Source organism: Macaca nemestrina, chromosome 7 (assembly GCF_043159975.1).
Source record: "Macaca nemestrina isolate mMacNem1 chromosome 7, mMacNem.hap1, whole genome shotgun sequence".
NCBI lineage: Eukaryota > Metazoa > Chordata > Mammalia > Primates > Cercopithecidae > Macaca > Macaca nemestrina.
The window spans coordinates 74,964,721-74,979,189 of record NC_092131.1 but is presented as its reverse complement, the minus strand read 5'-3'; the positions used below and the strand labels follow the sequence as shown (position 1 = coordinate 74,979,189).

Genomic DNA, 14,469 nt, shown 5'->3' with positions numbered 1-14,469 from the left:
AGTCAATTTTGATCTCTTTCTATGGTCTTCCTTCCTTCCTTGTTTCTCTCTTTCTTATTATTTCATAATGGAAAAAAAAAAAGAATGCTAGACTCAAATATTTACAGTGCTTTCAGAATTCAATAAAATGCATACATAAAAATAATTTTAATGGTACCTTGATACTGAAAATATTATCTAGCTACTTATCATTGGGGTCTGATTTTTTAATGTATTTCTCATCAGACACAAAGCAGAGCAATTCAGAGCAGGTGGAATTCTCCTGTCAGATGCTCACACACAACTTCAGTTGTGCCAGATTCTGCCCTCAGCAATGTGAGCAAACTTCAAACAGAAATGCACATGAATAGTTGAAGGAAAATGCTGGATCCCACCTGTTGCCTCTTCTGGGAAGTAATATGTCTATAATGTTTATGAATTTTAATAACCCGTACAGAGCTTTATCTTTCAACATTAAATTTATATTATCCTAAAGTTTGACTTCTTTGGGCAATATATTTTATTCTCTAGTATCTTAGAAAATCTATCTACTAATGTATGTCCATTAATAAAGAAGTATTCTCTTATCAAGCAGTTATCAGCACATTTATGAAATTACATTGAAATCTTCATTTTAAATATGATGTTTTCTTCATCTAACTGAATGTGCTGTGATCTTTATTGAGGGCTGGAAGCATATTTGTTGATTCTGACAAGGTGAATTGTACTTGTGTTTATCTTCTGCTCCCCAGGATTATAATTGAAATGAATTTTTCAAAATAGTTCCTTTTGGCCGGGCGCGGTGGCTCAAGCCTGTAATCCCAGCACTTTGGGAGGCCGAGACGGGCGGATCACGAGGTCAGGAGATCGAGACCATCCTGGCTAACACGGTGAAACCCCGTCTCTACTAAAAAATACAAAAAACTAGCCGGGCGCGGTGGCGGGCGCCTGTAGTCCCAACTACTCGGGAGGCTGAGGCAGGAGAATGGCGTGAACCCGGGAGGCGGAGCTTGCAGTGAGCTGAGATCCGGCCACTGCACTCCAGCCTGGGCGGCAGAGCGAGACTCCGTCTCAAAAAAAAAAAAAAAAAAAAAAGTTCCTTTTGATTAAGATCCCATACTGATGAAAGTTAAGTGAACAAAAGTATTAGTTTGAAATAGATACACGAATGTAAGCCCAATTTATAAATTGCTTATAGTTGATAATATCAAGCCACACCTGTAAACCTTCTGTTAGGTCTTAGGAACAATAAATACATCTCAATGCATGGACAATTGGAGGAAAAAAACCTTAACAGGTAAAACACAATTTTTACTCATTGGACTTGAGTTTGCAAAATGTAAGACCGGAGTTAGAGTTTATGGCTTTCGTGGACATTTTCTGGAACTCATTTTACTGTCACTCTCTAATTTTGAAATAGTTTTTGGTAGAATTTTGGTGGGAAAAAAGGAAATACAAAGAAGGCAGTATTTGAGTGATGACAAAGTCACATATTCTAAACCACACGTTCTCACTCCTTTGATTTCAGTTTACAAGCATTGAGAAAGGAGAAATCCCGAGATGCTGCTCGCTCCCGCCGGGGAAAAGAAAACTTTGAGTTCTATGAATTGGCCAAGTTGTTGCCTCTTCCTGCAGCCATTACCAGCCAGCTTGACAAGGCATCCATCATTCGACTTACAATTAGCTATCTGAAAATGAGGGACTTTGCTAACCAGGGGGACCCTCCGTGGAACTTGCGAATGGAAGGCCCTCCACCTAACACATCAGTAAAAGGTAAGTTTTAGGCCACTGTTCAGTCTGAATATGATGGTCTGTAGGGGTCTGTAAGATGAAATGTTTACCATCATCCTTTCTTCTTTTCCTGCATATCAAATCCTTTAAAGGGATACAAATGTGGAAATCTGAACTCTGCATGAGAAAGACACCATGTGAAGGTGAAATAAACCTCTTATTTTTCTATTTTATTTTCAAAAGTCTATCAGCCTAAAATTCTATCACTTTATATAAGATTTCAGAGAAACGAAAATGAAATGACACATTAAAATGCTTCTTGGGTTTAATTTATGTTTTACAATTACATACAAATTCTTCTTCATGAGTGGAGTACGGACATATTGTTAAAGCATAGGGCTGACATTTTCTGCCTTAAGTAACGAAAGAAAGGCAGGGAGCAGAGCTCTTCCATCCTTAGCAGACATTTTACGTTAAAGATTTTATTGACCAACAAAAATCAATCTATGTATTAGTGTTTCAAGTTTCCCTATATACATATTACCTAAAAGTTATAAACATATTTTTTATTCTAATCCTTGATACAGTTACTCTTACAACTTAGTATCTTTAAATATTAGGTCATTTTCACTCTGATGCGTAAGACAGTATTTTCTTGTGTGTTCCTGAAATTCCTAATAATTTATGGCATTTAAATATGCATGCATACATTTATTGATGTATATGTGGTGTTGGCCATTGGTTTTCTATCTTTAAGGATATTCTATTCAAGGTGTATGGCCTAAAGAATCTGCTAGATTCTTATGTTCGCATTCTGTTTCTAGACACTTGATAGAATTAAATAAAACTGGGCATTTGGAGGAGTTGCAGGCAACTTCCTCTGGGGAAGAATTAGCTTCTTTTGTTACATCTTGCCAACTACCTTTGGAAAAGTCCCTGTGCTCTTGGCTATAACAGGAAAGGGTACTAGTGGGGAGCTGTAATCTTTTGTAGGATTCAGATTGAAATGAAAGGTCAAAAGCAGTTGTTATTTACAATTTTGTGGTAAGAGCTGTGATCACATATGTGTCCGTGAGAGTGTAAAGTTGTTACTTGGGGATTGTGTTATGCATATTAGAGGTGGAAAATGATAATTTTAATTGTAACAGGTTATTTTCTTCTAGAGCAACAGTTGGCAAACATTTTCTGTAAAGGGCCATGTAGTAAATATTTTAAGCTCAATGGGCTACTCAATTCTGCTGTTGTAGCACAAAATTAGCCATAGACACTACGTAAAAAAAACAATGTGGCTATGTTCCAATAAAACTATATTTACAAAATAGGCAGCAGCCACAAAATTAGTCCCATAGGCTATGGTTTGCAGACCACTTTCTAGAGTGTAAGAATGACACTTAAAGATTGAGGAGAACACACAACAGAGGTACCTCTCAAGGACAGGATGTCAGTCTCAAAGGTAGCCCAGGAAAAATAAAGCAAGGCACATTCGATCTGTCCTTTTACATCCCTTCTGCCCTTGAGCTTGTAGATACCAATTCAGTAACACACTAATTCATGTTCTAGATTGTATTAGTCTGTTTTCACATTGCTATAAAAAACTATCCGAGACTGGATAATATATAAACAAAAAGGTACAATTGACTCACAGTTCCACATAGCTGGGGAGGCCTCAGGAAACTTACAATTATGGCGGAAGACAAGGGGGAAGCAAGGGAACCATGGCAGCAAGTGAGAGAGAGAAAGAGACAGCAAAGGGGGAAGTGCCACTTTTAAATCATCAGATCTCGTGAGAACTCACTATCACGAGATAGCATAGGGAAACGGCCCCTATGATCCAATCACCTCCCAGAAGGTCCCTCTCCTGACACGTGGGATTATTAATACAATTAGAGACAAGATTTGGGTGGGGACTTAGAGCTAAACCATATTATAGATACTAGTACCAAATTTTTCCAAGCTAAATATATAAATATAATTTTAGTAAATATACATTAGACACATTTTTTTCACTCTAGTTTGAGGCACAGGCTATCTTTATTCCAAATCATACAAGATGAAAGGATGAGGGTAACAGGTTAGGAACCATACCATGTGAAAAATATGTAATAATTATTCAATTATATAAGTTCAAAAGTATATTATTCAAATGAGATAATGGAATGGACCTGTATTTATTTAACATAACTCAGCAAATTTTTATTTATTTTCATTGTTAAAGGTGTTTGTAGTCAATAGGCTTTCTTGGCAGTAATGGCTACCAAAGTAGAAAAATGTGATGGTTCTGTTGTTTGTCCATTTGTCTATGATGTAATAGTCTAGCTTCCTTCCAGAATCATGGCCTTTTAGGCATGCAAATGTATAGATGACATGTAATTATTCCCTCCTTTTATGAGGGATAGTTAGATGAGGCAAGTGTAAAGTGGAAATGACTTTGCAGTTCAGTGTTAGCATATCTAAGGCAAGAATCCACTTTTCTTGCCTTTCTATCTAGTGTTCTATCACTTCTTGTCATCCCTACAGATAATATTTGTTTTATATCACCATCATCAAACGTTTTAGGTGAGAATTTTCTCAGCTTCAGACTGTTATAATACTTCGTTTTTATTTTGTGGCCTTCAATTCAACTCTTTAACTTCTTATTATGATTAAGATGTATAAAAAGAAGATAAAACATGGTTGTTGCCCCCACATTGTTGCAGTTTCTGGAATGGCATGGTAGTGTCACTGAGAGAAAACAGGGTGGTGGAGATGTGTGGTTAGAAACCTGGAAGGAGATAACGGATTTTATTATATTTAAAATTCCATCCAGATGATGACAGAGCATCTAAGTTGGTACATGTACACTTTCACTATTAGTAAACTGGTGATAGGTTAGAAATGAAGATGTAAACATAGTGACTCCCTACTGTCTACCCTGGCTCTCAAAAGTAGCTAGAAATATAAGGAGCACTTTCTATAAATTGGTTCTACTGTAAAATATATGGACATTTTATTGCTTTACTCTAATTCTTTAATGCAAAACTGCTATTCATTCTGATCAAACATTCATGAAACAATAACATCAAAAGAAATTCATTTTAATTTATTAAGGTCTTCTATGTTGTGTCCTTGAAGACGTTCATATGGATAAACAAGCTTATATAAATAGCCTGCAGCATCATGTGAAGTGCAGTTCATAATCCAACAATAAAACGATAGACATTATACTTCATGCTTCTCCAAGCAATCTCTTGAATAAACCTAAAGGCATTTGGAAATTTGTATGAAAAGTACTTACATTGTGGTGGCAGCATTTTTTTAATGTGATGAGTTGATCATGTTAATAATTAAATTTCAAAGCTTAAATTTAAATTTGTCACACACAACTGTATAGAAATTTAATCACTTTAATTTATGGCTTCAGAAAGGTCCTTTACTGTGCCCTGTGCAGTATTCATCACATCTTTTCTTAACAGTCTATAAAGGTTGATGAGTTTGTTTTGTGATTCCCATTGTATACAGATTATTACAAGTTATGCTTGCAGAAAGAACACTCAGGTGACAGTATGTAATATGTCCCAAGTCAATTACTTCATGGAAATGATATGTTAAGCAATTGGAAGGTAACTGATAGTATTTTCCATTATTTTAGAAATATCTGTATTGTTATAATACAGATCAAATCTACAATGAACATTATGCATTATTCAAGAAATGACCAGGCATTCTCAGCAGTGTTTCAGCTAAATAACTGATGATTGTAACCTTTAAAGAAATCTCATTGTGGTGACTGTTGGTAAATCACTTCTCCATTCATAGTAATCTCTATTTAGAGGCTATCTAGAAACCATTATATCTTTTATTAATCTTTAAAGCAATAGCCACTGATTTGACATTTGCTAAAACTAGATAAATTTTCTGTCTTTCTAATATCACAGACTTCAGTCAATTTTAAGAGTCTGTCGTCTGCTGCAACTCTATTAATCTAGGAATATTTACCGTTGCAGTTATAAGTTTTATTTCAATTTAAATGGGGCAGCTTTTAAACAACAATTTGCCTATGTGTGTGACAGGCAACAATGCTAAAATATGTAAAGTATAAGAAATTCTTAGTCTTTGGAAAGGAACAGTTGAAAAATATGCAAGATAACTGGTGATTAAAATTGACTGAACACATTAGGGAAGAACTTCACTGTTTTCATAGAATTTCCCTTCACTATTTTGGGCATCTATTGTGAATTAAGTAGATGTTTCTGAGAGGAGAGACTTGCAGGCCTGTATTTAAGCAGCATATTAGCTCTCCCTAGCCAAAGACTAGACTCTTACTAAAGCAATGATGTTAAATGGATTTATTTTAAATCATAGTGTAGTGTAACTGAGTATAGGTCATACTCACAGTGACACTAAACTACTGCTACAATGTTGTCCCCCAAAATTAGATAGCATTTTATAAAATGGATTCTGTTTCAATAGAAAGGTAGAGATTCTAAGACTGAGTGATAGGTCATCTTGGTCTAAGCAGTTCAGGGGTTTTCCTGTTCCTGTTCTGGCATTTTCCTGTGTACTGACATACATTTACTTCTACCAAGTGACATTCATGCTTTGGGGCAAGGGTCATATTCCTCATTACTAAAAAACCATGTGAGATGAAAGTTCGTAGAATCAGTACATGGCCATGTACACCCAGCCTATGACATTCTTTTGTCTTTTTACATGGGTAAGAGGAAGAACCCAGACTGTACACCTGAGATCCTAGCAGGAGCCTCCCACAGGGCTAGATGAGTAGGGCAAAGATGGTAACTCAGTTCTTGCTTGAATCCTCTTCCTACCTCCATCATCCTCAGCAGACTGAGGAACAGACTCCCTGCTCTGATCTCTACTTACGTTTGTCCCAATCCATAGTAGGTGGTGGTACCCAATGGAAACAGAACCATTCAGAAGCTGAGCTGCCAATGTTCATTGTTGTTTATTTTGGGAGTGAGTGCCAGGTTTTACTAGGACGTGGAAGTGTGATGTAGTTGACTTTACTTAGGTATGCTTCCAGGAAGTCTTTTTAATTATATGCTGTTATACTTTTGTATATTTCTAATGAAGTTATGACAGCTGAAAGGAGCTCATTTAAGAAGTAACCTTTTACGTTATTTTATTTTACATCATGATAAGACAAGCAGTGTTTATATCACCACATTTCCCCAGGACTATTATCTTTGACACTGGGCAGGAAGGGCTTTCTGACCATTGCAGGCTACATAAGAGAGTATGTCTCTGAGACTCTAATTCTTTGCAGTTTTACACTTTTTCATGAAAAGCTTTGATGACTACAAAGGTGAACTCTTTATCATTGAATTATTATCTAACTCAGCATGAAAAATATTATATATAGCATTGCTGGTATCTTGCTGCATGCCACTGTTCAAGAGTTGGGCTTGTCACTATTGTTTTCAGAGCATCTGCTACAACGGAGCATTCAGGATTACCCTCAGCTCCAGACAGCGACTTGAAGAAAGCATATTTTTGAGAATGATGGCTGAGAATATGTGAATATTCAGGTGTCCTACTCAGCTATTGCCAGAGAACAAGCAATCACAACATCTAAGTGGCACACAACAACAAGCTTTTACTCATGGAGCTGCGGTTAGGCTGGGAGTTGGCAAGTCTAGACTGGGCTCAGCGGGTGCCTCTGCTTTGGGCCACAGCTCTAGCTGGGCTTGGCTCCTTGCTGGGGGTTCAGCCTAGCTCTGTCCCATGTTAGAAGGCAACAGCTATTTGGAAGTAGCTCTTTTGTGGTGATGGAGGCAAAGCTGTAAGAAGGGTAAACAAAAACATGCAATGTCTCTAAATGGTGTGACTCAGAACTGTCATGGGGTCATTTCTGTTCAGTCGTTGGGTCAGAGCAGATTGCATGGCACAGACCAAAGTCAAGGGGCAGGGAAGCACATTGCAGCTCTATTGGGAGATACTGCAAAGAAACATGGCCAGTTTCACAGATAAAACATGAAACACACGAATCTGTAACGTAATTTACCTTATCTAGGGTAGTACTTGTGTATTGTTTTAATCTGTAGTTTTTGTTTGCCCAAAATGAGAAGTGGGCTAGGCATGGTGGTTCATGCCTATAATCCCAGCACGTTGGGAGGCTGAGGTGAGAGGACTCCTCGAGCCCAGGAGTTTGAAGTTACAGTGAGCTGTGATTGCACCGCTGCCCAGAGGGAGAGCTTGTCTCTAAACATATTTTAAAAGGAGAAGTAGAGGCCAGGCATGGTGGCTCACACCTGTAATCCCGGCACTTTGGGAGGCCGAGGTAGGCGGATCACAAGGTCAGGAGATTGAGACCATCCTGGCTAACACGGTGAAACCCTGTCTCTACTAAACGAACAACCAACCAACCAAAAATCCCAAGAATACAAAAAATTAGCCAGGCGTGGTGGTGGGTGCCTGTAGTCCCAGCTACTCAGTATGCTGAGGCAGGAGAATGGCGTGAATCCAGAGGCAGAGCTTGCATTGAGCTGAGATTGTGCCACTGCACTCCAGCCTGGGCAACAGAGCGAGACTCCATCTCAATAAATAAATAAATAAATAAATAAATAAATAAATAAATAAGATTTTAAAAAGTTTTTAAAAATGAGAAGTAGAAATGAGGAATCTTTTGTGGAGACTTTGGAAATGTGGGCAAAAGAGTGCAAATGTGCTCTTTTGCATTCTACATCAAGATTAATCAATCTCTATCGCCACTATTATCTCATTTTTCTCTAGCAACACTGAGTGGTAAAACCCTTCAATTTGTGTCTTTGAGTATGTCGTCATCTGACTGAATTGCTCTTTTCCTTTGTAGGGGCAAAAGCGTAATAACTTTTCCTCACCCATCACAAGGGTTATGGCTGAAACTTCCATAACAAAAGACAGGTTATCAAGAAAAAATTTATTTAATCAAAATTTTACATGACGTGGGAGCTTTCAGAAATGAAGACCCAGAGACCCAGGGAGAAGTACATATTCTTATGCTTAGGTTCGATGAAGAATGGACAGCTGTGTAGAAATATGACTGGACAAAAAAGGCATGACCTAAAGATGATAACTTGAGGGGAATTCCAACAGGTCCCGTTTGTTCGGATTTTTCTTGGCCTCTCTGTGTAGCATTCCTTCCTCTGGGTACAGGCACGACACCTGTCATGTAAGGGTCTTCGGGGGCAGAGGAGAGGGTCAGATAGTCTTCCTAGATTTGATGGCTTGCTTTGAGGGAGAGAAGTTCTATTGTGCATGATGCACCTTGGGGAAGAAATAGGGGAAGGAGAAAGGAGGGAAAAAGAAGGTCAGAGAGAATATCTTTTTACACCCTTCCAGTCTCCTTCAGTTCAAAGTATTCAGCTTGTCAAAGTGCCGTACTTCACAGTATCACATTCTGAGACCCAACACCTTCTGTTGGATTTTCTTGAACTCCTATTCAGCTTTCACATCCCAGCTCAGATGTCACTCTCTTGTGCAAATCTTTGCTTCCCCAGAGCATTAGTAATTTCTTTCTTTGGGGTGTTGTTACATTTTTCTGTTGGTTTGTTATCAACTTACATTGTAATTTGTTTCTTTACATGCCTGTCTCTGTATTGAGACTATGAGCTTATTGAGGGAATAGCCTGGGTCATCTTATTCCTTTTTATATCTCCAGAACCTTGTACAATACCTGTGAAAGTAAGTATTTAACCGTGTTTTAAGTCGAATTGTGTAGAATAGAATTATATCTTGGGATTACTATTAGCAGAGTTATATAGTACTGATAAGAACTATGGGTGAGTTTAAGTCATAAACTAGGAAGATGCAAAAGAAGAGTAAAAAGGAAGAGCAGAAGAAAAATGGAGGGAGAATGATGGGAATAATGTGAAAACAAAGGGAAATTATGCAGGATGTGGAGTAGGCGCTAGAAGCAGGTGTGGCCCACGGGATGAGCTGCTAGTCCCTGCCCTGTGGTTGGCTTCCCCCGTCAACGTAGTTCTCCATGTGGATGTACATGCAGAGGAGGCGCAAGTTAAACTGTAGTCTCAGTTCCAGCACTTTGGGAGGCTGAAGCAGGTGGATCACCTGAGATCAGGAGTTCGAGACCAGCCTGGCCAACATGGTGAAACCCCATCTCTACTAAAAAATACAAAAATTAGGCTGGTGTGGTGGCAGGCGCCTGTAGTCCCAGCTACTCCAGAAGCTGAGGCAGGAGAAATCACTTGAACGTGGGAGGCAGGGGTTGCAGTGAGCCGAGATTGCACCTCTTCGTTCCAGCCTGGACAACAAGAGTGAGACTCCATGTCAAAAGCAAAACAAAACTGTAGTCTCAAGAAAACCATGAGTATTCTGGATGTGTGAACTCAAGTCCCTTCAACAGATATCTGAGTATCTTCTCTTAGTAAGTCAGTCCTCTAAGTCCTTTGCCTTGGAGATATTTGCAATTCATAGAGAAACGAATGTGCAATAAATAATGGTAGGGCAGCTTTCAAGAAAATTAAACATACCCTGTGATTGGTGCCATAAAGCCCTCTCTAGACCTCAGTTTTCTTTTTGTCAGTGATTCTGGTCTGGATGATTACTTACTGTCTAATCCAAAGTCCCGATTCCTCAGAAAGGATTTAGTGATTATTGTCTTAAATATTTGAGACTAATAGTCTTCCTTGGACTATCAGTTTTCTTGAAGTGGTTTATTAATAATTTCAAAAGCCACATACCCTAACCCTTCATATTTTGCTGATATTTCTATTTTCCTCTTCTTTTACTTAATTCCCCTGTACGTGGAGGCACCATATCTCCCTTCTATGTGTTCAAAAATATATGGCATTGTTTCTTATCTTAAAAATTTTTTGTTTTTATTATCAATATTTGAGCATGTGTAATCATTATAAATAAGACAGGAAAATAAAATAGCACATAATGAAGTTTTAAAGAAGTTAAATGCAAAATATATGATAAAGATAAAATAAGAACCTAGCGCTTCATGCACTTTTTCTTTGCATTTACTCTCTTGAGAAAACTTTAGGGAACACACTTAGTATTCTATATCACATCCAACTTATTTTAAAAAGTCTACCAGTTCTTGATAATGTAATATTTTAGTCCCGACGTCTTGTGGTTTTGCATTATACTGCACTGTACTCACTTATTTTGGACTTTCAACTTTATGTGCTCTGTTCTTCAGGACTGGCATTCTTCAACGTGTTTTTGTTAGCCCTATCACCTCTTGCAAAGCACAATATATAGTTTCAGTGTTCTGCAGATGATAATATTTCATAAGCATAGCAAAGAAGGAGTCACCTCTGACTGCTTTATATGATTGAAATTGTACTATGGCTTTAATTTTCAGAAACAGCTTTCTAGATACTGTGCATAAGTCTTAGCTCTGCCTTAGTAAACGTGGTGACCTCCACCTGTGAAAACTAATGTGTCTTTGAATATTGATTAACTGCAGCTTTTCACTTTCTTTCTGGGTCCATAGTGTGTTAGTAAATGTCAGAACCTCAGCATTCTAAAGGAAGGCCAATAGATGTTTTTTTTGTTGTTGTTGTTAAAAGACCAGATCACCTGGTCCTTTAACAAAGTCAGTTACAGAGTTGGAACTAGAATTTGGGTCTCTGTAATCCTAGTTTAGAACATTTTCTTCCATAATAAAGAGACTTTTCTCTCTATGTTCAGCCACTTATGATTGGAATCCCTTTTCCCCATTTACATTATATGTGAACATTTATCCACAAATCTAGCTCATGTTAGACACTGACCCATTTTAGAGCAAATGATAACATTTGCTCTAATGCCCAACTTCAGAAAACACAGGCCATTCAAAAGCATGGGAGTTACGATTCTATGAAAATAATAATTTTAAGAAGGCATTAGGAAACTGGCTGAAACATAGATGGGACCTTTCTGTAGTGTCTTTGCATCACTACAGGAAATTCTCTATAAATCTAAAAGTGTTTCAAAATAAAAGTTTTATTTAAAAAAATCACTAGAGTTCACTCTGATGATAGAAACATTAGAAAAACAAGCCTCTGTCCAAATGGAAACTTGTTCTTTCCCACTTTCCTACCTTTCTAACTGGTCAATATTGAGTCCCCAAACGCTCAACATTCTAAAGTGCTTCATGGCTGATCGTATTAGGAAATGTGATTAACTGACAGTTACAATATCAATCAATGGAAATGGAAGGGAGGAAATTGGTTAGTCTGTTTACATAGTTTGCTTAAAACTTTATAACTGAACTATTGCCATAGAGAGTCATACATAAGTTTTCTTTAAAGTTTGTAAATTATTTCCATTTAAGAGTCATACATGAGTACAGATGCCTGCTCTGGTTAATCTCCTTCTTTTTCTGGCCAAGGTTATGACTAGTATTACATTTTCTATTCTTCCAATCTTGATCAAAGAGTGCCTAAAGAGGAAGGTTAGAAAGCCAAGATAAAAAACTAGTTACAGAGTTCTATGACAGGAGTCAGCCAATGTTTTCTGTAAAGGATCAGACAGTAAATAATTTAGCCGTTGTGGGCCATAAGGTCTCTGCTGCAACTGCTCAGCCCTACTTTTATAGTGCGAAAGTAGCTATCTAGACAAGTTGTAACAGAATGCATTTGGCTGTTTTAATAAAACTTTATTTGTGGACATTAAAATCAAATTATGACGTGTCATGAAATATTATTCTTATGAGTTTTTTCAACTATTTAAAAAATTAAAATAACAAGGATAATACATTCTTAGCTTGTGGATGGTACAGAAACAGGTGGCAGGCTAGATTAGACCCGCATGCATTCCATAGATGACCAACTCCTGTCGAGACCATTAGAACTGGAGGTGGACTTAGGTACCTATTTTAGAATCCATTATGGTAGAAAGCATACTTTGAGTTATAAAAGGTTGATTCTTCTATTTGTTTAAAACATCGCAGTAACAATGAATGGCTGGTAATATGTTTTTTAAAAAGTCATCTTTGGTGCTAATGTATATACATAAGTCTATTTGTTATGATTGCTGTCATGACTAAATTATGTACCAGCCAGGAATGTGGTGTTGGCATGTTTCAATAGCTAACCGTAGATGTATATGCATTGCGTATATCACTGAAAAAATTAAGTGAAAAGTCATATTAAATCAGTAGTATCATTTGGCTTATTACTTTTGGCAGCTTTCTCACTTTAATATAGCAAATGATCCAAACTAAGGCTCTGCACATAGTCTTTTTAAATGCATGATCTTAATGAAGAGAAACATGATGAAAACATTGTCTACACAGGACTATTGTTTGGTTATTTTGACCTAGCTAATCAAACAACTGATCAGTTAGGTTAATTAATAGTTTTGATTTATTTTTCCACATAATTTATTAGTTGTCTTCCTGATTCAGTTGATGGTTTAAAGTATGTTGTGACTCTAACCATCATTAAAAATCATTAGAAATAAGATGTTTGAGATTTGTATATCTATTGGTATTATCAGCAATACAATGAATAAAATTGGTAAATCTAACCTAGTCTTTTGTGGGTAAAATTTAACATACCTCCAAAACAAATGTCTATATAAAATGAATAAATATGACCAAATTATATAGCATAATATAATTTTCACAACTTATACTCAAGAAACCAAATACAGTCACTAGGAAATAGCTCCTGTGGTCTTCTGCTGTTGCCCGTTGGGAGCAGTCAGTCACCAGGTATTGGCTAAGTGCTCCAAGGTTGAAGGCTACTGTAATAAGTGCTTAGAAGACACTACAATTCAGTGAGTTCATAGTAATAACTTCCTAAAGCGCTACAGATACTTAAATTTCAGTAATGTTTTGTAATTAAAGCATATTACTTACGTATAATTTTACAGTTTGGGAAATAAGACTGTTGAATATCAGCACTGATGATGAAAACAGACTGTGTACACAGTTTGGGTTTTATATAAATACTTTAAAATATTGGCTTTCTTCTATAAAAATAGATGAATACTATCCAGGTTTTTACAAGAATTTTAGCATAAAAGCAAAATTGCTATTATTTTCCATTTTGAAAAGACGCATGAAGATAGCATTTAAAAATATGTAAAATTCAGTATGTCCTAGAGACATACGAAAGGAAGCAGGAATGTTGATGCAGGTAAGCCTCATTTTGGATGTTCTCAGGGACGTTTGTAAAGTGGTGCAGTGATATTTGCTTAGCTGACACCTGACCTAAAGTGCTTTTCATTATATCTTCTATGGATACTGAGCTCCTGAAGTTGCAGAAAAATCTGTAACAAGTTGTTCAGCCTCTGCTATGTTGTGATTCACATCTGGTAGGCAATCAGACTCAACCTCCTTGTTGTGAGTCAGTGACTGAATTTGTTGCTATATGAACAACTCCAATTGGAAAACTAAAATAATACTTTTACTGAGATTAGAAAAGGGGACTCTTGCAGGGTGTCTCAGTTTGGACTGCCATAACAGAATAGTATAGATAGGTTTGCATAAACAACATTTAAAAAAAATTCTCACAGTCTAGAGGCTGCAAATCCAAGATCAAGGTACCAGCATGGTAAGGTTCTTTGTGAAGGCTGTCCTCCTGGTTCACATAGCCATTTTCATGTTATATCCGTACAAGATGGAAAGAGAGAGAAAGATGATGTCTCCTGTGTCTCTAATCTCCTTCATGAGGGTTCTGTCCTCTATGACAATTACCTCCCAATGGTTCCACCTCCAAATGCCATCACAATGGGGATTTCAACTTTCAACATAAGGATTTTAGGAGGGGACACAAACATTCAGTTCGTAACACAAGGAGTTCTAACAACCTGTAATAAAGG

General features: G+C 37.2%; 1 protein-coding gene across 20 annotated transcripts in view; it reads left to right on the top strand.

Moving 5' to 3' along the window:
- LOC105477952 (neuronal PAS domain protein 3) overlaps positions 1-14,469 on the top strand; it is an 861,371-nt gene that overhangs the window by 267,759 nt on the left and 579,143 nt on the right. For 10 of the 20 annotated variants that reach the window (XM_071099310.1, XM_071099309.1, XM_024791567.2 and 7 more), the window contains 2 exons: positions 1,508-1,752; positions 1,863-1,913. In XM_071099310.1, the coding sequence (XP_070955411.1) occupies positions 1,508-1,752; positions 1,863-1,913 (296 nt within the window). The other 10 variants (XM_071099313.1, XM_071099314.1, XM_071099312.1 and 7 more) reach the window with 3 other exon arrangements.